The sequence below is a fragment of the Melanerpes formicivorus genome, unplaced genomic scaffold (assembly GCF_026170545.1).
Source record: "Melanerpes formicivorus ecotype bairdi unplaced genomic scaffold, bMelFor1.0.p_v2 SCAF_39, whole genome shotgun sequence".
Taxonomy (NCBI): Eukaryota; Metazoa; Chordata; class Aves; order Piciformes; family Picidae; genus Melanerpes; species Melanerpes formicivorus.
This window is the reverse complement of record NW_027142391.1, coordinates 2169805-2192869: the sequence shown is the minus strand read 5'-3', so window position 1 is coordinate 2192869 and position 23065 is coordinate 2169805. Positions and strand designations below refer to the sequence as shown.

Here is a 23065-nt window from a genome sequence, read left to right as displayed (position 1 = left end):
ATTTCTGAGGGCTTGCTTTGTTCCTGTGGAAGTCTGTTCAGTCCTCTTCACAAGGTCTTGAAGTTAATGCTTGTGCAGGCAAGAGTTATGAGACTGAATCTGCGGAAGCTTCCTGATACACAGCCCTGCCACAACCCAGACACTGTCTTTGGCCTCCTCTAAATTGAAGCACTTGGTTTCTTGCCCAGCCACTCTAATCCTGGATGTAGACAATCATTAAACCAATTGCAACAGATACCCAACCTCACCTTAGTAAAGCAGGAGATTAATCCAGCTAACACTGAAATTAGCTTTGGATAAACTCAAGGTTACGCTTCACACTTTTTACTGGTCCTTGCCAAAAGAGAAGGAAACCAACGAGAACACAGCACGCTGCTCCAAACAAATGGAAGCTGCTGTTCTACAGGGCATCAGGAATTCCCCCTGGCAACAGGATTTAGCAAGTTTTACTCAGAGTAAGTAAGAGGAGATTTCAGCTTTTGGTAGTCTGTGCAAATTCATTATGCAGCCCCTGCTACATTTCCCCTTCTTTGATCCATGTTCTTTTCCATGCTGTATGATGCATTGTATGCATCAGAAGTGTGGCTAGCAGGTCAAGGGAGGTGATTCTCCCCCTCTACTCAGCCCTGGTGTAGACCCCACCTGGAGTACTGTGTCCAGTTCTGGAGCCCCTATTACAAGAGGGATGTGGAGGTGCTGGAACGTGTCCAGAGAAGGGCCACAAGGATGATCAGAGGGCTGGAGCTCCTCTCCTATGAGGACAGACTGAAGGAGTTGGGGCTGTTCAGTCTGCAGAAGAGAAGGCTCCAAGGTGACCTAATTGTGGCCTTCCAGTATCTGAAGGGGGCCTACAGGAAGGCTGGGGAAGGACTTCTCAGGATCTCAGGTAGTGATAGGACTAGGGGGAATGGAATGAAGCTGGAGGGGGGGAGATTCAGGCTAGATGTGAGGAGGAGGTTCTTCACCATGAGAGTGGTGAAACCCTGGAATGTGTTGTCCAGGGAGGTGGTCGAGGCCCCGTCCCTGGAGGTGTTTAAGCCCAGGCTGGCTGAGGCTCTGTCCAGCCTGATCTAGTGTGGGGTGTCCCTGCCCATGGCAGGGGGGTTGGAACTAGATGATCCTTGTGGTCCCTTCCAACCCTGAATGAAACTATGAAACCTCTCAAACCCAGCGTGTAGAGAGGCTACCTTCTGGTCCCAATGTGCAAAGGCAAGGAGACAATGGGCATTCAGAGCACATTTCCAATGTTGAGATTCCTGGCTCTCCAAGCGATCCAGAGGATTGCCTTCATCCATTTCCTCTTCCCTCATTTTCCACTCTTGGGCTTTCACCGAGTAGTTAACGTAGCCCAGTGAGTTGTACAGAAGATTTGTTTCAACTTGCACAGCTAATCCAGCTTTATTTGGGGGAAGAAGGCTGGGATCAGACACAGGCATTCAAAAAGCTTGAGGTGCATTGCTAGGAAGCAGATGCTGCTGTCCCACCAGGCACTGCACCAAACCCCACTGGACATTTGCCCGCGGTTATATTCTCGACAGTCAAAGTGCTGCTTTCCACATCCAACTTTACAAAAAGATTTTATTGAAAGGATTGAAAAATAGTTGTTTCCAACAATATTTAAAACAAGGTTTCAAAGCATTAACAATATATATAACAGGATTTCTCCTCTTTAAAAAGTCAGTACACTGCTTTATTTATCCCGTACTGCATCAAGTTGTTAACAGCTTCAACTCTCTGCTGGAGAACGACTGCTTTTTAAAAACCCAGATTGATTTCCAAGCTTCCATTTTGACCCTTTGTAGGCTGGGAAGGATTTGTAGGTACAGTGATGTTTACACACCCTTGGATTAGAAACACTGCTCTTCATCAGCAAACCCCAATTTGACTAGTCCAGTTCAAACAACTGACCTGCAGTAAGTTCCAACAGCAAGACGAGCTTTTATTGCCAACGTAACCAAGTCTGCTTTCAACAGAAGTTACCCACGCTTTAAGCACTCAAAGATCCAAAGCTGGAGTGCTGTTTAAACCTCAGCAGCCTGTTTGTGAATTGCTGGTTTGCAGATTAAAGGCTTTGAAAAGGGACTTTGTACAGCCTGTGGTGTATTAACACAGCTTGGGTTGTCTTTCGATAGGAAGCAGCTGGTACAATTATAATCAGCACAGCTCTCTGAGGAAGCAGCAAAGACTTGGAAGTCACAGTGTGACTTTTTCTTTCAGTCAGTGACTGTAGCTCCCTCCTTGGCTGATCAGGGATCCAAGTAAGATTGTTATCAAGCAGGAATAGTTGTACAAGCAAAACTGCAGCAGCCTCAAAGCCAGTAATGCAATTGCAGCACGTGTTACAGAGAACTCCTGGTCTAGATCTAATCTAGATAAAGTAGTTAGGTGTGTTTTGATTACAGATTTCATGAGCTATGCACTCTGGAAATTAGAAGTTCAGCAATTCCATCAATAAAAGCTTTACTATTATAAAAAGCATAAATAAAAAGTGCTGAATATAGTTTTTATCTTTAAAAAAATACTAGATAAGGCTCATTAATCATTTCACCTCCCCTCTGCAAAGCGATTTCCACCTCCTAGCGTGCCTCCTTGTGTTCCGCTCGCTCTCCACAAGACATTCCTGTAGCCACACTACACCCTGTTCCTTTCCTCAATTATTGCATGTTTTAAATAAAAAAGAATTTCAAAGCAAAACCAAACAAACCAAAAAAAAAAAAAAGCCCCAAAAATGTGACATTTCTAGAGTTCCAAAAGTAGACAGTTACTAACTGACTGACTACTCCACCGAGGAAACCCGTAAGCAGCTTCAAAACAGTGATAAAACAATGACTGCAGCTTCAAGTGAAAGATAAATCCCAAAAGCTGTCTGGATATTCTCCAAGATAGCACAAAATTCATCTGTTTCGACCAAATCAACCCAGTGTCCTATTTTACAAAATGTACAGACCAAGTATTAGTTTCTATTCACACCTTTTCCGTTGTGATTGGTAGCATCAGCCAGGGGTTTGCTTCTCTCTTACGGAAAAGTGCTCTCAGCTGGATTTCATCAAATTAGACCAGACTAGGGCAGCATCCAAAATGGAAGGGACATTACTGAAACCATCAGAAGACAGCAGGTTAGGCAAAGTTTGGAAATGAACACATTTCCCATTCCCACTTTGGACCACAAAGACAACGTAAGACATTCATGAAGGGTTCGCCATTGTTCCTCACTCCACTTCCAAGGAAATCCCACCTTCAGCAGGAACTTAGTTCCTCCACAGTTCTGTGCCATAGGTGTAAATGTAACAGACCATGTCCACTCCTTTAATGGCCAATGCAGCAAGACTTTGAAAATGCTGAAGTTTGGATAGGATGAGCATGAGACTGCACCACAAAGAACATAAATGTAAACATTATACTTGGGTTTGATATTTTTTCAGTTTAAGTACAGTACAAACCCTTTGTTGGTTTTTTTTTTCCCCCAACTATCTTTCTTTTCTGTTGGGTTTTGCTGTTTTTCTTTCATAAAAGCACATAGAATAAAATATGTACATAGAGAAGTTAGAAACAGTTGAAAGCATCTTAAAAAAAGTAAATACAAGACTTAGAATATCTTGAGTGTGCTGAAGGCACCATTGCTACTCTACTGGGAATGTGTCCTCTCCTTTATCAGCCTGCCACTGCAGTATCCCTTTCTCTATTACTCAGCACCAAGAGCTGGAAGGTACCAGAGGAAGCTAAGGGCATTCAGAGCCTAGCACAGGATATGCTTTTCTTCAAGGCAGTACTGGAACTAGACACTGTAGCAGGAATTGAAGACAAGATTCTTCTTGAAAGCTTGGGGAACTGTGGCCTTGCACTGTGTAGTCTCTAATGCTACCATTTGTCCCAGAGAATCAATCAACAATAACAAAAAACCCAGAGTGATGATTCCCCACCAAGAACTGGAGAGCTGGAAACCAGCTCAGCTGCAAAAATGGAGATCAGTGAAATAAGCAAGTCCAGCCTAATGTTCATCCACAGGGCTTGTGGATGCTGACACAGTGATGACAGCCAAGGGTCAATCACTGTTCAAGTGGGCAAGAGATACAGAAATATGTATATATAAAAAATATATACAGTCTTTTTCCCCCCCCCACTAGTTCCATCTATTAAAAAAGAAACATTCTTCAGGGGTGTTTCTTCACAGTGTGTCACATTTGCAAGTCAAAGAAGGAAGGAGGAAGTATTTTAAAAGCTGTCTTGATTGAGAGCTGCTCTGGGTAAGACATTTAAGCTAACAAAGAGGAGCTTCGGGGCTTTCAAAAGCAAATTTGCTAGAGCCTTTATGTGTGTGTGGAATTACTTCAATTCCTTAAATGGAATTACAAATATACCAAATCAAACAGAAGATTTTAATGCCATTTTGCTACTGCCACTCTTCTGTTAGGTATCTACATTCAGCCTACCATGTAATTGGTAAGTCAGAGGTTACAATCAAATCTCCAGATGCTTTTGTCAGTACCAATCAGAAGTAACCCAGATTGTTATAACCCAATGTGAATTTCCTTCACATCAGCAATCAGAGCCTAATTTCTTCCATTCCTACTCTTGGTAGACAGGAAGTAGCACAATTATCTCCCAGCCCTCAGCAGATCAGACAGATAGAATCCCTACATGTGTCTTGAGACGGCGACCACGCTCGTTAGCCAAGAACTTGAATCTCCAAGCATATAGAAGGGATACTGCCATGTTCCATTCCCATGAGTCTTGTTAGATGTAGACACTCAAAATTCTTCTTCTTCAACAGCAAAATTGTTTTGCTTCTTCCGCACATTCCAGTGTAAACACTCAGCCAAGCTCTCAAACCAGTCGCTCACAGGGTCTCGGAAACAGATCGAAGGAAGGGGATAGCAAGAGGTAGTGATGCTAATACTGTAACAACACAGGAACAGCCCAGTCAGTCAGGGACAATGAACAGCAGTTTGAACACTAACAAATCATCTTCAATTCACTAGCTGTGCTTAGACAATGGGGTAAAACAAGCAAGCTTAGTCAAGCAATAACCAAGTCTGCAAGCTCATCTCCACAGAGCTAAAAGTGTAACAGATGCACTGTGGGCAGCATTCTTTGACACAGGGAGAACGCCGAACCCACTCCCCCACCTCCTGCAGTCTTCTGCTGGTCTTCACATCAACATCATCAGGACAAAAGATAATGTAAGTCACCACCCTGATCTTTTAAGTTTCAAGTCTCAGTAGTAAGTAACAGCAGTTAGAACAAAGGGCCAAATCTCACACGAACCCTCACTGATCTCCTGATCTATCCTCCAGGACAGGAAACACAGACAGCTCAAGATGCAGTGTCATGCTAGCTTTGCATTTTCCTTCCTGGCAAATTGTATGGACCAAGTCAAAGCCGAAGTCCTCCTGTACCAGTCAGATATCACAGCTGCCCTAAATCACCTTCAGTCAGGGTAAGCCCTGCACACAAAACCAGAGGCAACTCAACACGCTGCTCAAGGCATCAACGCTGTGAGTGACCACAACGCTCACTGAGTTCACACAGTTTAAACCACCTGGCATTATTCAGAGTACTGCTTACATAAACTCCCCTTGGTTTACACCTGCTCAAGCTAAAGAGCCTTATCTTTAAGCTAAATGTACAGGATTTTCTGAAGACACATCCATCTTCCTTGCTAAGCATGCAGTGCTGACATGCTTCAGCCTTAACCTCTCACTTGCTGTCATGGGAAGAGCTGAAAGCCTGAAGCTAGAAGTTAAAATACTTTTGGCAGCTTGTGCTGTAAGAGGTGTTAGGGTTTATAACAGTTTGTTCATTCACTGCCAGCAACCCTTCTGATGGTTGTTAGAGAATGAGAGAAGTGCATGAATCAGTGTTTTCCAAACTACAACCCCAAAAAGGCCTGACCTGTCTCCATGGCATATTTCCTGCCTCTTCCTTCCATCAAAGGAAACCCATGCTGTATTCCTGGCATCTGGGGAGAGCATAATCTAAAAAAGAGAAGAAAAAAGAACTTTAGGTCCCCAAACCACTTTTCAAGAGCAAGGAACAAACACCACCTCCAGCCTCCCTCTGAGGAATGACCTCTTGCACAAGTTCCAACCCTGGTTTATACACACCTTTATCCACAAGCAGTAACCCCCCTCTTTGGAAGTACAGGAAGACTTCCCAGTTATTATCTGGTTATTACAGAAGTTTTTAACTAAGAAACAGAAATAACAGAGGAGAAGCTAACCTTGAGTTCCACTCCAGCAGGAACAACAATAGGTCTGAAAGACAATGAGTGAGGGCAGATGGGGGTGATCATTATGGCAGGAACATTGGGATGAATCATAGAAGCTCCTGCTGCAGCTGCATATGCAGTGCTCCCAGTTGGTGTGGAGACAATGACTCCTGTGAAAGGAGCAGAGATTTCACTGACATTAGCATCACAATCAATCTGGAAGACAACTAAGAAATAGCACTGTTGTGAAAATGAAGCATAGAATGTATCAGCTAGTGTTTCACAGTAGAACTGCAGTCTAAGGCACAAAAAGGCAGAAACTCCTCTAATCCTGGCACAGCCAGTTTGCTCCATGGCTTCAGTAAGTTGCATAAGCTTCTAGATCTCAGGTTACACAACTTTGTAGGAGTGACACTCATTTTTTTAAAGGTAAGAGCTTTAAGGATTAACTTCCCTATTTCATCTGAGGCCTTCAGCAAGTTCCAGGTATCCAAATTTTTCTGAGTAATTTCTTGCCCTTAGCTCTAACATTCCATACCCAAAGGAACTGCCACTTGCCTTCACAAGCCCACAGAAAAAGCTTACAAAACTTCAATGCTTCGCTGTGGGGCACGGTAGGTACCAAGAAATAAACACACTGATGCTTTCTGTCACCAGAGGGAACTGAAGCTTGAGATTTTGTTTCCCTGTGAGAAAAATCCCCCAGCAAAACAGCAACAGTCTACATGTAAACTGATAAGCCATTTAAGTCAAGAAGCAGACTCACCATCTCCTTGCACTGTTGTTATCAGGTGCCCATCTAGAAAGACATCTACATTGGAAAGGTAAGAGGAAGGGCCACGATCCACTACAACTTCATTCAGGACCTGCCATGACACGAAACGTTACACCAGTCTGCTGCTGATGATTTGGCAATGGAATCAATCATGAGCCAAAACCTGCTTGCCAGACCTTTGAAACATTCATGCTGGTTTAGGACCTGCCAAATTAAACTCTTTACACTTCTGCCTTATCAAGCACCAGCTGAAGTTTTCAGATGTTCAGAACTATTCCCAGCAGCTGGTTACTAACAATGTGCAGAGGTTTTCTGTTCACTTATTTAAGACAAACCTTTGGGATATCCCATTTCAGAACGACTACTTTGTTTGCCACATAGAAGGGAAATATTACCACAGGAAAGCATCCCATTGGCACTTATGATTGCAGAAGGTAATGAGATAGTCACTTTAGTGCACAGACTTTAAATTGAGCAATAGGGATCTGTCCCACGCCACTGTCAGTAAACTAATGAACAGGGGAAAGTGTCAGTAAAACAAGTACAGAGCCATTTACAAGCAGTTCTTTTGCTTCTTTTGCCCTCTGACCTGATATTGCATGATTTGCTTGCCCACTTCTTTCTCTATGTTTGCAGAGACCACTCCGTTTTCTTCGATACCGTTCTGCACTGTCATCTTCTCCCTGTGCTCTTTTACCACTTTGACTTTCAGCCTGCTTCGTAGGACAAGGGCTGCATTGCCTAGAAAGGGAATAGAGGAGAAAGCACACCAAATGCTATGCTGGTAGAGTAACTAAACCCCTGTGATGATCAGCAAACTGTACAAAATGCCATCCACCTACTGCCCCTGCTTTCAACATGCCCAAATTCATTCACAAGACAATTGCCTATATTTTGTTAAAGCCCAACTCTCATTTTTAGTAGTACTGAGCAAAATTCAAGTCCAATTTGAACCCAGTCCTTCCTCCCTTTCCTCATGATCTAAATAGGAGATTTAAGTTTTATATGGACATGCTTAGGATGGGAACACACTGCTGGGCTTGTGTGAGCCTCACTGAGCCAAAAGCAGAGCTTAAAGAGAACTGGAAACAGCCATTAAAAGAACATTCTAGCAACAGGAGGATTTGAGCCATCTCTTCAGGAATCTGCTTTGGATGCAGCTCAAATAACCTCATATTGAAGAAAATGTCTTTCCTTAACTACTTTATTTGCCTGACTTGTCAGTATTTGAGCACTGCACGACCACAGCCTTCAGAACCATGCTCCAGTTGTGCTTTTAGCTGTCATTTCACATGAGTTCTGCATCATCTTTTACTTGTTTACTCCACACCAAAGTTCTTTCTCAGCTATGTTCCCTTAGAGAGCAGCACAGAAAGCAGCACTGAATGGGTCAATGCAAGGCCATACTTGGGTTAGTTTAACATAAGTTTCTTGTGTCTCAATCTTATGGGACCACCTCAAATGAGTTGGTTAGGAAAATTTACTTGTCTTGGAAAAAGCTGCAGAAAATGTAACAAAAAAGAAACACCACACCTTGTCCCCTTAAATTTACCTTCTATAACCTGAGTGACTTGGGACTGAAAATTCTCAAAATTAAATGGAGTAAGAAATCCAAGGGATCCCAGATGAAAAGCCATAACTGGAGGTACACTACCCTATCAATAAAGAAAAGAATTTAAAAGCTACTGAATAAAAGCAATTCATACTTCAACTAATTGCCTGTAAATACTTTTGACTATTGATGCAAGTGTGCATAACAAAAACAAGACATTACATAATCTATTTTCAGAAGGTATAGGGTAAAACAGGCTTTGATTTTTAAAAGAGGAATGAACAGCAAAGGAAAAAAAAACCCAACCCAACAACCTTCAAACACTTCAAAAAGAAAAGGTCTTTAAGTCTACTTCCCACAAAGACCAACCTGGAAAAGTGAAGAAGCATAAAGTAAGGTTCCATCTCCTCCCAGGCATATGATAAAGTCTATCTGATTGGAGATGTCATCATAATCTAGAAGAATGTTGAAGTTTTTAATTAAGCTTTATCAACAGGCTCTATTTCCTAACACCAACAGAGAGCAGCGTGCCAACATTCACTCACCAGTACGAAAACACAACCAAGGGCTACCAACAGCTGTTTGCAAAAGACATCAGTTCACAAACAACTGAGGAACTAGCAAGACAAACCAACTTCACTTTCAAGAAATCATCATACCTTCTCTGAAGGTGCAAAATTTCTTCTTCACTGGTCCAAAATTCTCATCATTAGCTATAGCAGGGTCTTCCAACACCTTTTTTTCTACATACACTATCATATTGTTCTCCTTAAGAAAGGTAAGATAAGCTTGTTAAAACCTGCTTCAAATGAAAGAGCATTTGACTTTCCCAAGTTAAACAACATACAAACTGTATTGTAGAGAAATGGTCTGCACCTGTGGGCTGTTAATGCATGGTCTAATGCTAGTGAGAGTTTTGCAGCATGCAAAAGAGTAAATTAATAAATCATCCAATAAACTCAACCACAGAATATAGGTTACACGATGCAGCAACGCTGCTGTTTGTTCAAAGCTTAAAGCTTTTCACATCCCATTCCCTGGGATGGGAACTTTGAAGTGCAAACAGAATGAAGGAATGTTTTGGTTTTACTTTTTTTCCCCCCCAAGCTCTTTATAGTACTTAAGTATTGACCTTAAGCTCTGAAACGAGTTTTACTACTTCCAGTGGCAACAGGTAAAACTATTTGTTTGCCTCTCCAACTCTGCACATTCCACATGCAGCAGAATCAGTAGTTGAAAACAGTTTAGATGTGAGTTTTTTCCTTGTGGGAAGGAATTACCTCAGTAAGATACACACAAAGCTCTTTGAAAGGCTGCAGCAGGCTGGCATCCCGGATCTTCTTAATAACGAGGACGCTCTTGGGAGGTTTGTTCCATGTCAACCGCTGGCTCGCTGGATCCTGAATGTGCCTGGAGAACAGAAAAAGAACCCAGTGCTGCTGCCTTCTGCTTTGCCAACCTTCTGGTTAAAAATATATCCTTGCACTCAGCCTTGGAACAGTAGAAAGGAGGTTTGGATTGTAATGGTGCTTTTTCCCCCATGAGCCAATCACTGCTTTACCATATGTAGACAGTAACACAGTATTAAGGTCTCCATCCTTGTGACTGCTGCCATGCTGCCAACACCTGCACACAGGGGCTTGAGCAGAAGCACTTCACAAGCTCTGGGATCAAGTTCTTGAACTGACATCTGCCCAGATGCTTCCAGCCATAATGCTTTCCTTTGTCTTGTCTCAGTGCTCTCTCCTCTTACACTGACTCCAAATAAGGAGAAACATTCAATTAGGGAGCCAGGAAAAGCTACAGCACAAACCTTTCCCTGGCCCATACTGGAAGTCAAACAGCTCAAGCCAATGTAAATTCAAACAGGAGTGCAATAGCCCCAGCCCAGATAGTCTTGTTTCTTTTTAGCACCTTTGCACTAATACTAACCACTGTACAGCCCCTGTGTTCTATTGTCAGGACAGAATTCTGAGGCTGGAGAACCCCAAGGATAAATCCAGGTACACAGTTCTGCAGCTTGCAAGAGGGCTCAGTAACAGAACACTTATGTTGCAGTTCCCTTCCTCATTTCTATCTGCTTCTAAGCTGCATAACTGCACAGTTGCACTTCATGCATATTACCAGGATCCCATCCTTTTCCATATGGTGCAGGCATAATCCATGAAGCAAAGCAGATCAGCAGAAATGCTGAGCAATCCAAATTTACAAAGAGATTGGGATTTAGCATTTCAAGGGTTAAAATAAAGGAGATGATGTTGCTGGAGGTCTGATCTGCTCACTTGCCTTTCCAAAATGCCTATATTCTACATAGAAATGCAGAAGGAACTGATGAAGTGGTCTAATATCAAAAACCTTTACTACCAAACCTCACCTTAAGAAGGTTTCCTCTGACTTGACTAACCAACCAACAGCTACACTGAAAACAGAGTCAAAGAAAACAGACTAGGAAGGGCTGCATGAGTGTGTTTACTGCTGCCAAGCAGCTGCAAGAGAGCTGAAGCTGAAGTTTTCTGTGCTATTTCCAAGACAAATGGTGCCTAAGGGAATGTTTTCTATACTGAAAGTTCATTTCATAAAAATTAATTCAAGTCTCACAGTTATTAAAAGGCAGAAAATGCACACAGAGAAACCACCCCCAAAAGCATTTCCAGATGACCAGGCTATCTTCTAAAGCTGGCAAAAACCCAGACTGCACTTCATGAAGTTCGTAAAGGCAGAACTAATACAGACTCCACTCAAATGACAGACAAACCTGTTTCTGCTGTACTCACCAAATCCAGGAGCTTCTACTATATGAAAGATTACTCCTAACATGCTTCAAAATCTTCATGTTTCCTTTCAGAAGTCAGGCAAAAATAACAGCTCCAAAATAAACACAGGCTGTGGCTTTTATCACTTCTTAATAACTGCTACTTCAAAAGAAAACATTTCTCTCTGATTTTGTTTTTTAGAGTTAGGTATTTCAATTAGAATCAGCACAAAGTTCCAAGGCTTCACAGAAAACTCCTTTGCAAAATAGGGTTTACTACCAATCTTCAGAGGCAAACCTTCATGAGAAAAGTCCCATTTCAAGGGTTGAAAACCAGGTACTTGACCTCTCCCCACCACCACAGACACCTGAGCCTTTGTTCACTGAAGAGTCACTCAATTCATCTGCTCATCTTAAAAAAAGCCTTGGTAAAGCAGGTTTTACAGGACAGTCACCAACACTAGAACTTCAAGAGGCACCAAGACCTTCACTAACTTAAAGGAGGGGGAAAAAAAAAAATCAATCAAATGTTCCTTTAAAAAATACTCTCCAATGGAGAGAGTTTAACAGCATTGCTGACTGCAGAGAAGGAAACTCAAAACAAGAAAGTTTGGCTTGTTTGTAGAAGCCATAGTAAAATCCTCTTGTATTGTAAGACCAGTACTTTACAACTCAGTCTTCAAATTGCCATTTCCTTCAGTTCCCTTTTCTGCCCAGCTGCCCTGAGCACTGCACAAGCAGCCTTGTTCCTGGCAAGCAGCTTCTGCTTGCTCTCGCCTGCAGCCTCTGTACTCAACTGATCTTGACACCGCGGTTATATCATACCCTGCTGGCCCAGCCCATGGGGAGGAGCATGCCCACCAGTCAGGTGGGTAAACACACAAGGCTAGCTGGGGTTCAGATCAACTGCAAGACTCCAAGCCATCTATTTTAGAATGAGGAAGCTGAGTTACTGTACCCTGCAAGATTTCACTACACTTTCAGAGGAAAGGAAAGGCTACCACCACCCTGTCCTGAAGATCACTGCTGCTGAGGTGAAGATTTAGGCCAACAAGTACTTAAACAGCTTATATTTAACTGAAGGAATAATGAAACTTTTTAAATGGAAAAAAATAGGGACCACCAACTTGGTTGATCTGTAGAACTCTGACATTCCTTACTTGGTCAAGTCAAGACCCATTTAAGTATATAATACATGGTGTAAAAATGCAACACTTTCATACCACCTAGCCTAGGAAATGAAAATGTTTCTATGCCTAAGCAGAACTCAGCTCCTACTTTCACTCAACCCATCAGCAGAGTCATGATATTCATACACTGAAACTGCCAGAGATCAGACTCAGAACCCCAGACTACTAACTCAGCAGCAGAAGGCTCTCCTCAGATTTCACAGCAAACAGGACAAGTTCTCCTCCTTTCCTTGTGCTGGCCACAAAAATTTGTGTTCCTCTATCATTCCTCAACACTGCCCTTGATGTATTTCAGTGATGGAATAAAAATGGTAGCAATAACTCCTCTACATCATCATTAGATTGCTACAAGGGTGTTTAACCACATGGAAAGTTTACTGTCAATTATGCTGGAAAGTGCTTATTGCAGCTGCCACTGCTGCCATCCAACTGTGGATTGCAGATGATGCAAAACATATCTAAACCAAATTTATTACTGTTGACATGCCCTGCACTACACATTTTATGTGAAATGGTTCATTTCACTCTTTGTTTCCCCTCCCAAAACAGATATACTGACCTGTGAAAATGCTTGCCAACAGCTTAGGTAGTAGATGGTGAGCCCAAGAACACCACATGAATTAGTAATGGAGACCCAGTAAAATTCATTTCCTTTTATGTCTGTCACCCTGCAGGAAATATTCCAACTGGCAAAGCCACTATCAAGCCACCCAGAGAAATATTGATCATGTTCTAGCACCCCTTGGGATTCATTCAAACTCACATTGCACTTTCCAACATGCAGATCAAGCCAATGCCCCTCTAATGGGGTTTGACTCAAGAAGACAGCTCAGCAGTGCTGGTGCTGTCTGCCCTTCTCTAGGACTGACTTTACACTGTCTAAAAAATGTGAGAGAAATGGCAAGCCAGTTTTGGCAGTGCAGATCCTGAGCTGGCAGTCAAGCAGCATGAAAATCATGGAACGCCAGGCTGGAAGGGACCCCAAAGATCATCCAACCTCTCTAAGTACCAGGATACAAGAAAAAAACCAACAATCTAATTAGAGGGTGAAGAGTGGAAAAGCAAACTCAGTTCTTCCCCCCAGTTTATTTGTACTCACATAATCGTTTTAGGATTTTGCAGCATGCAGGCCTTTGGTCCAAACGTGGTCACTGGGCATGGTCCATGCAAGGAGCGCGTTCTCCTATGAACAGATGTATAAAACAACATCAGCACTAAGTTGAAGGAACATGATGACAAACAGGGTATGATTAGCTCACCAAAACCCAATCTTTGAAGGGCTGCACTAAGCAATACAGGACAAAGCACATTTCTTAAGCCTGCACTATTGGTTGATCAGCCAAGGAAATTCTACACCTATTATCTCTCACATTTCACCCAAAACTTACCTCCTGTACCTGCTCCATTAAAGTGATTTAACAGAGTTTACCCCTTCACATACTTCACACACCCCTTGCCTTACTTCACACACTGAGTAATCAAGTTCTAAATATTAGCACCAGCCACATATTCTTCTTGGATTCATTTCACCCTCAACTTTGCACAAAGGAAGCATCACAGCCTCCAAAATATGGTCAATTGTTTTCCAAGTTGCTTCTGTGGATTCATGTCCAACCTGCAAAGAGCCTGTTTAGTCTCAACTCTTCTGGACATTCCCTGTGTCCTTCACAGAGACCAGCAAAAAAAAAGGTGTAGATAAATCCCAAATCATAAAACCAATCAATTCTCAAGGTCTCACTACTGTGAAAAGGAAAAGTCCTATGTTTAAGAAGCAAGGCACAGATCATTAGCTGTGCAATTGTAACACATTAAAAACCCTTCTCAAGCTGGAGTAGGAAGGGCATTAATAGAACTAAAGGGCACATTTTTGGAGACCTCAGCTAGTAGTGACCCTAAGTAACAGCCAACACAAGAGCATAAACAAGTGTTTAACACTTCCAAGTGCTCAACCTAGTACTGGAGCAGCTGATTGAACACTTCAGATTTCTGAGGAAGTGATTTCCTAACACTGAGAACTGATCAAATCAGACATGTGGCAGCATTCAGCAGAAACTCACAAAAACCTCTGTGGTGACACCAGCTGAGAGAAAGAGCAGCAGGGATCAGGTTTTTTGAGCAATTCAGTAGTCTCACAACCTTCACTTAAGAAGTGTGCCTAATTAAAAACCAAAACACAAGCCAAGGCCTTTTGTTTACATAGTACAAGCACTTTCTCCTCCAGAGTATTTTGGCGTGCATTAATTTCTGTTGACAGCAAGAGAACCAAACAAGCAATAAAATAAGCCTGAGACTGTTGTTTTCAGGCCATGTTCTCAGCAAAACAACTGTTAGTTGTGTGTCAACGGTGTGTGCAGAGGCTTATTCTGCATCAGTTCCTAAAGGGACATCAGCTCATCAGCTTCACTGCTGCAGACAATAACCACAATACTCTTCTGCATTTCTTGTCTGCATCTTGCCTGAGAGCCCCCAGTTTTAGAACAGGCCATGCAGAATGATGAAATCTGGTATAAATACACAGAAAAGAGCTTAATGAGTGCTCTTCATCTCAATAAGGGTCAGTAATGTATGTCAATTAGGTTTCCCAGTGTAAGTCTTGTCAGGGATTTACAATGGGATCTCCAACACCAAGGCAACCCCTTCAGCTTTTTTTTGCCACAGTCAAGTCACAGTAACTGTGTCCAATCATTTAAATGCTCTTTTTGTTGTTTGAATCTTTGCAGTTAAGTTAATTAATACAACACCAACTCTTCAGTTCTAAGGTATATGGAGATACCTAGCTACAGTATCAGGCTTTGAATAAGCAGGAGGAAAATGCTTACTTTTCCTATCTAATAAGAGCTAATATGATCTGAGTCCTCAAATAAACAGCTCTGAAATGTCATTTATCCCCAAACCTAAACCCCACCCAGAACACAGGATTACTTCTAGCTCTAGGATGAGATTATCTGGAGCAAGTCAGAACTGTTCTGCCTTTCTTCCCTCCCATCTCCTTCAGCAAATCTCTAAATGGGAGTGAAACTTACTCAAGCCACGTCACTGCTGAAACATTGTGCAAATGCTATTAGAATGATGCCATTAAAAAGCAGGGGGAAATAGGCCTTTCCTGTGCTTAATTCAATTAACACAGGAACGGGTAACTAACCTATTGCTTGGCAGGCACAAATCATTACTGCACTGCCTTCTATTGTGTATATTAGACAGTAGCCAGACCAGCCCCATGACTCACTCTGGTACTAAAAAAAACCCCTCAGAAATCTAATAAAAATCAAAGCCAGATGACAGGTTAAGAAGACATAATTCAGGAACTACAGCAACATCTTTTCTGGTTCTGTGTCTAATAAAATGTGTGTGTGTGAGATTCCAAGTCCCATAATGAAGTGAGTATTGAATCTCCTATATCAAGGGATATTTGTTTTTCAAATGATTTTTTTTTTCCCATTTATAAGTCCAGGCATGACTAATGCAGTCAGATAAGATGATTACTAAGTAATTTGTAATGTTCACCTTATTTATATTGAAACAGATAAATGAGCAAGGGGTTTGACATAATTGGAGATTAAAACATGCTAATATGTGTAAAGGAATGGTGAGATTCTATCAACGTCTGACAATTACTCTTGAAATCCAGATAGTTAAACAACACCCTGGCAACATCAGCTCCCTCTTCTCAAGCTGCTCCCAAATAACTGTCCTTTTACCTTCTTTCCACACAGGTCATTATTCCACACCACTCCCAGTAGCTGGATAAACTCTGTTCCTACAAGAGGCATTAAATATCCACATCTGACCTTCATGGCATTCAAAGTTTGCCTGCAAGCTCTAATTAATCACTGCTATACATTTTGGTTGAGATTTGCCTTGGTTTCATCAGTACAATCAATGCACAATTCAGTAAATAGAAGGTGAAATCTCTGAGTGATGAGCAGTTAAGGTGTAGTAAGGCTGCCTTTGCTAGGAATGAGCAGCAGTACATTGGAAATCACACAGCTTGTAGGACCAAAGCATTTGCCAGCTCAAAGCAGAGGTGAACACTTCCCTCCAGTACCACACAGCAAGCTTGAGATCTCTGACTCTGCAAAATGCTAAGCTGAAGACAGCCAGTGAAAGAATGCAGAGCATCCTAATGAAATAAACCTGATCAACAACAGCCCTAATTCAACCCCACAACGGGCAGCAGGGTCTACAAAGATCACTTCTAGCTTAAAAAGGTAGTTCTTTACCTAGCAGTTATTTAACTAGAAGATGATGATGCACAAAACTGTAGACAACATGGTCTAAATTCAGATTGACTGAAACTTATATTCTTCAAGGTTTGAGTGAAGAACAGGAAACTCATCCACTTCAGAGCACCTTGAAGTTGTTAACATTAAAGTCTTGCATATCGACTACAACTCAGTGCAGAAGCAGTACAGAGCACAGCACTTTCCAAAGCACAAAGGCACAAAGACTTTCTGAACCATGCATGCAAAGCAAGTACTTTCCTAACCTTTTAGCCTCTTCAGAGCCAGGCCTTCATTAGTCCTCCCTTCATAAAGCTTCCCCCTGTGATCTTCAGCCTCACCCATCTACGCTTCTGCGCTGCAAGAGCTTTCCTAGCGGCAAAGCAGTAACTCTGGACGAGAACTTCAGCTGTTGAGAAACTCCTCCAAGATTCTGTCCGTGCTTCTGCAGAGCCACAGCGTAAGTCAGGCAGCGCTCTGCTATCCTTCCCCCCAGATGAAGACACACTGCTGCCACAGGCAATATTTACGAGTCCAAAGATCGCAAACGCCAGAAGTCCTCTCCACGCTCTCCGCATGACGAGAGCCTCGCAACCAGATTAGAAATTTGGCTCCGAGGAAACGAGGGCGTTTCTCGCTCCGATGAAACACTCTGCAAGCACAAACTTTGTGCTGCCTCACCTTACCATGCAACCTTACACTCATCCAGCTTTTGAATACACTGGAGCTCCCAGCAGCCCTCACAACTGGCCAGGACTCATTTACATGAAGATCTCTTTGCAGATGCCCACCTACGTCACCCATAGCACGCTTCGCTCACCATCTCCCTCAGACCATCTTACCACAGACCACTATTTTTTATTTCAGTTCATTATACAGAATCACAGAATGTTAGGGGTTGGAAATGACCTCTGGAGATCATCCAGTCCAACCCCCAGGCCAGAGCAGGATCACCTAAGGCAGGTCACACAGGAATGCATCCAGGTGGTTTCTGAATGTCTCCAGAGATGGAGACTCCAACCACCTCTCTGAGCAGCTTGCTCCAGTGCTCCTATCGCTCCCCACAGCTTCAAGACCATGGTTATACACAAAAAAAAAGAACAAAAATTCACACCTAAGTAACTTTTGGGTTTTTTTTAATGCTGGTTTCATTGTTCTTAAAGACAGCACCAAGAGGAAGAGCCAAGAGCCATACCGGAATTCTTTGGTGCTTCCTAGGGCTGGTGAAGCAGACAAACTTCGTGACTTCGCTCGTCCCCGGCTAGTGTTGCTCCACTCCTCATCATCATGACAGGTTGAGCAATGATAAGCAGAATCTGAGCTCCCATCAGCCTTACTGCCACACAGTTTTTCTCTATTCATCTCCATACTGGAAGTGAAGGAACCTCAGCGAGAGAGAAATTCAATTCCTGTGGAAAAACACCAGGAGAAAGGGGATAGGGAAGAGAGAGAAGGGAAATCTCAGTATGAGCAAAGCCAATTGATAATTAAACACTGAGCTTACACACTTTGATAAAAAGGATCTGAGCAGCTGAGAAGCTCCTCAGAAGACACTGGAAGGAAAAATGCCCAGAATTCAAACGTGTATGCCCCCAGACTTAGAAGAGGCTCAATACAAAGCTGTTTCAAGACCAGCACAGACTGGATGAAATACATTTACTTTAGATGCTGAAGAAGATGAAAAGCTTTAAGCATTTGCCAAGGAATAAAGACTCAGGAAAAACTATGAAGTCTTCTATTAAATGCTGCACATATTGAATAAACAAAACTAAAATACTCCATTACAGGAAAAAAAAAACCCAAACCTGTCCAAATAAGGAAAAAATAATGCAATAGAAAATGCAATAATAATAATAGTTATAATAAACCCCTTCAGTTCTTCATTGAAATTGTATTAATACCAGGCTGAGAGGAGAAAAAAAACAAGTTGAAGGACGATACCAAAGTTCTTACATCATTTGTGACAAACTGGGGAGATGGTCCAAAACAAACAAGAGGCAATAAGGACAAAAGTGAAGTATTTCACTTCCAGGAACGCTCAGCACAACTACAAGATAAACAGCTGGCTAGACAGCAGTGTTGCAGAAGTCAAAACCACCTAGCTAACCCCCACACTTCAAACAACCATCCTTCCCCAAAACTGCTACAAATCCCAGATCTCAGCTCTCAGAATCTGAACCACATAAAAGAAGTCTCATCAAAATATAAACAGAAAGTAACTTTGAGTGTAAGAATAAACTACAAGCAAGCAGTATCTAAGACAACACAGTCTAGAGGAGCAGTGCATTCCCCAAACCAGCTGGTTTCAGCATAGAGGAAAAAGTTGGTTCGCTAAAAATGTGCATTTGCTTTTCAAATGAGTTTCATCACTTCATCTACCCACAGCATCCTGTAGAGGATGGACCATACCTGTACTGTAACCAGGAAAATGGACACTGGCTCCAGAAAATACTCACAGAATAATGATATTTGGCTCTAAAGTTCCCAGAGGATGATGATCTCCAGTGCTAGTTTTCACAGCAACCAAACTTTTAGATCACAAAAGCATCAACAAAATGAAGTTGTAATTTTAGAGCATGGCTTAAGTTACTAATTTAAAACCACCACCTCATCAAACCAGAAAATACTTCTGCTCCTCCTGTAGATTAGGCTTATCCTAAGAGAATGGCACAGAGAGGCTCAGTTACTGTCATCCATTAATAATTGATAAGAGCCTGCACTTGCAAAAGGATCAATGTTTAGTTGTTGGTTACTTATTGCTTAGTACCACCTGTGACCAGCACTTGGGAAATTGCCATTGCAACCCAGTTGTCATTTTTTTTGTTACAACTAAAACTAGAGAAATGTAAATCCATTCTTAAACAACTTGGCAGGGCAATATAAATTTGGTGCCAGTTAGGTGATTTAGGCACACAGCTACTCCAGTTGTGCAAGCAGTTGTGAAACAGCCTGTGCAAACTGACTCACAACTACCTTTAATAGTTTTTGATTTGTATCACCCTTTTATCACAACCTCATCAAGCTTCCAGAACATAACCCTAGCTGGTTGAGCCAGCCACAGAAAACAAGCCATTTAGATAGGAGTTTCAGAAAAGAAATTAACTTCAATATAACATATTCAGTGTCTCTGAGTGAAAAGAGGCTTTCAGCATCTCAAGAATAATAAAGACAAGAAAAAGCCAGACTGGAACTGGTAAAGAAAAAGCAGATGCCAACAACCACTGCAACTGTGTTTCATCATCAAATTCAGAAGCCAGCTATTTCCAGAAGAAACTCTGTGCTCATAGTTACCCTAGGAAATGATGCAAAATGGGCACAGACCAAAACCTGACAAGCTCAGGCAGTCCACAGTGCATCATTTTCATTTGCTTTCCCACTACACAGGTTAGCAACTCCTCACTGCATTTCAACCCAACACTGAGAGCTTGAGCTGAGCTCAGGGAAATAAACACTGCAACTATTGAAGTGTATGGAAATGCAACTGTGAAAGCAGTTTATGGAGTGGTTGTCTCAGTAACTTAACAGTTAATATATCCACATCCTACCCTATAGCATCATCAGCAACTCAGAAGTACAAACAACAATAATTTATATAGTAGGCCAGAAATAAGGTGTGCTTCCAAGGACATCTTTTGAAGTTCTTTCACCTGACAGGTGCTGCCAGTAAAGAAAATCAGATTAGTACAAAACTGGAAGCAAGACAGTGTCCAGACCTGCTAAATACAGCCTAAGAACTTTATATTCCTTCCATGTAATGCCTTCCAATTCAGGATGTTTTAACTACAGCTTACACCACGTACTGTTTAATTAACATTCCCTCACAAGACCTTTATTAAATAAGCATACTTGACACAAGGACAAAACTATCACTGGACAGCTTCCAGGATTGGATCCAAAACCTTGAAGCACATGGCAGCAAACTAGTGAAGAGGCTGCTCTGGTCTGTCATGCCCACAACTGAACACATTTATTCATCTTCATATGCAGCCAGCTTTTTCCCTATAGTTTCCCCTCTTCAGCTTCTCTGCCATTATAAACAAACACTTCCCTGAAGCAGAACCTCACTGGGGTTTCATCAAACCAGCTTTACATAGAAGGATACAATACTGTAACAGCCCCAAAGCTTTCCTACACTGTTCAACTTCATGCTGAGAAATTGTTGAGGAACCACGCTCCAGGTCAAGTCTAAATTACAAAAGGAGTCTGAAACAATTCTACAGAGCTTCCCTAGATGTGTACTCCAAGTAAGGGTTATGTGTGCTCACATCTCAAGAGCCATCTCCTCCACTGTGACCACAGTAAACAGCACACAGAGAAATGTGATCTTCTGATAGAGCAGCTACCAAGGGCAGCAAATCACCAAGTAATTCCACTTTGCAATGAGCATGCTTGGAAGCTGTCATTTGGTAACAAACTTCCTGTCAAAAGCACTGCCTCATATCATCACTATTAGGGGATTATTGCAGACTCCATCCTGGCCAAACACAATGCTTTTAACACAATAATTCTACTAATTTCTTAGAAACTGCATCAAGCATCCAAAACTCCTTGTTCTGCACCTTTATTATCAGTCTTGTATAAAACATCAATGTGTTTTATAACAAAAAAGGTACCACTGGCTCCTGTGTTACAGACCACTGGGCACTTCATCAGTTCTATGGAGAAGTGTTTCCATCAGTACGTTGTGCTGAAAGAAAGCACTTTGACTGTATGCATATGACTCCGTTCCCAAGGCACTAAAGTCTTCTCACCCAAAATAAAAGGCACTGTACAGAGCAGACAAAACTTCGGGTTTGGTTTGGTTTATTAGTTCACATTCTAGTGCTCCTGCAGAGAAAGAACACAAAGTAACATGCCACAAGGAAATGTAGCTGTCTTGACAGCAAGTGAAATTTAGTAGCAGGCTTTTGGATTCCATACCCAAGTGCTATTTCTCCTGAAAACCAGACAGTATGACTATCACGTGTTAAAAACCCAGGAAAAACAAGTCCCATTGCTAACCCTTTCGCTTCGTTCACACCGACACACTCACCAATACCGAAGGACAGGCATTAATAGCCTAAAAGCCACCGGCATCCCTTCCAACTGATGTTCACCCGCTTGTTGTGCTCGCAGAGGCTGGCCGCGCCAGGAGATCGCGGGCCAGATGAAGCGGTTTCACTTGTCATCCCCTCGGGAAACTCTCCCAGCCCAGGGCTCCTCACGTTACGGCAGCACAGCGGCTGCACTCCCGGTGAGACGCTCTCCCGGCTCTGCAGGGGTTACCTGGGTGACCGCGAAGGGACCCACGATGTCCCCAGGGCGGCAAACGAGCGCCTGAAGGGCCGGGCCGGCCCCCGGGACCCGCCACAAGGGACACAGGCGCCGCGGATCCCGCCAGGGGCCGACGGCCCGAAGCGGCGCCGGCCCCGCCACAGCACAGCCCCCCGCAGTGACACGCACCGGGGAGACGCAAGGAGCTCCCCGCTGTACGAGCGCGCTCGGCCCGTACGACCTCCTCCGAGCTCTCTCCTCAGCGAAACCGCTCTCCCAGAGTCCCAACTCACCGCGTCCCCGGCTGCTGCCCGTCCCGGCGGAGCCTCCCGCTCCTACCGCCCCTTTCAGAGACCGGCGCGTCGCCCCCGACAGTGGCTGTGGCGGTGTTGGCGGCGGCCGCGGCTGCTCCCGGGCAGTGAGCGGGGCCGCCAGACCCTGCGCGCCTCCATCGTCCTCTCCCCGCCTCCTCGGGAGCGGCGGCCCCGCCGGCGGCGCAGCGTGCGTGCGCCCCAGCCCCGCCCCCCGCGCCGGGCCCCGCCCGGGGGCACACAGCGCGGCCAGGGGGCACCGCCCCGCGCATGCGCCCCGGCGCTGGCGGCCGCCATGACAGCCGCGGGCTGGGCTGGCTGCGTGGGCTGGCTTGGCTCCCTCGTTACCTGGATTAGAGCAGTACTAACACCACCAGCAAGGCTAAATGTTAAGGCAGGCGCACAGCCCTTCAGTGCTTATCACGAACGCCATCACTTTGGACACCGGGACCCAGGAGGTTCCATGTAAACATAAGGGAAAAGATTCTTGACTGGGAGGGTGGCAGAGCACTGGAGAAGGCTGCCCAGAGACAATGGGGAGGCTCCAGAGACATTCAGAATCATCCTGGACATGACCCTGCGTGACCTGGGGGGATTCCAGCCTATGCTAGGCTGGGATTCTGTGATAAGAGTGTTGACCAGGTGATGGTCCAAGATGAATTGAACTACAGAATGCTGAAGGGCAAGCATTACACTGCTGTGGGTTTGGGTGACCACACTTCCCTGGTCACCTCCCCACGGGCTGATAACTGGGTGCCAGACTGAAGCTTTGGAACTCTCTCCAAGCACTGCAAAGTCCCACAC

At 43.5% G+C, this 23065-nt stretch overlaps 1 protein-coding gene across 3 annotated transcripts; it reads right to left on the bottom strand.

Moving 5' to 3' along the window:
- Positions 1-1561: 1561 nt before the first annotated feature.
- NADK (NAD kinase) lies at positions 1562-22425 on the bottom strand. Of its 3 annotated transcripts, XM_068158224.1 has the most exons (12): positions 22244-22425; positions 17893-18106; positions 13577-13660; positions 9816-9945; positions 9195-9303; positions 8905-8990; positions 8536-8638; positions 7573-7724; positions 6975-7074; positions 6221-6378; positions 5893-5975; positions 1562-4896 (listed from the first exon to the last, which is right to left on the bottom strand). In XM_068158224.1, the coding sequence occupies exons 2-12, from the start codon at positions 18063-18065 to the stop codon at positions 4749-4751; spliced, it is 1326 nt and encodes a 441-aa protein (XP_068014325.1). In that variant the 5' UTR covers positions 18066-18106; positions 22244-22425; the 3' UTR covers positions 1562-4748. The 3 variants fall into 3 exon arrangements, with proteins under 3 accessions (XP_068014325.1, XP_068014327.1, XP_068014326.1); XM_068158226.1 differs by lacking the exons at positions 17893-18106; positions 22244-22425 and adding an exon at positions 16964-17342; XM_068158225.1 differs by lacking the exons at positions 13577-13660; positions 17893-18106; positions 22244-22425 and adding an exon at positions 11310-13337.
- Positions 22426-23065: the final 640 nt, after the last annotated feature.

Bases quoted from the DNA above. Each gene is read 5' to 3' on its own strand.
- NADK (XM_068158224.1), bottom strand. From the start codon at position 18,065: ATGGAGATGAATAGAGAAAAACTGTGTGGCAGTAAGGCTGATGGGAGC. The intron at 8,639-8,904 runs GTTGGTCTTTGT...CTTTATTGATAG, and splicing joins ATGCTTCTTCACTTTTCCAG to GGTAGTGTACCTCCAGTTAT. The intron at 4,897-5,892 runs GTCAGGCCTTTT...GTGTTGTTACAG, and splicing joins GAAATATGCCATGGAGACAG to TATTAGCATCACTACCTCTT.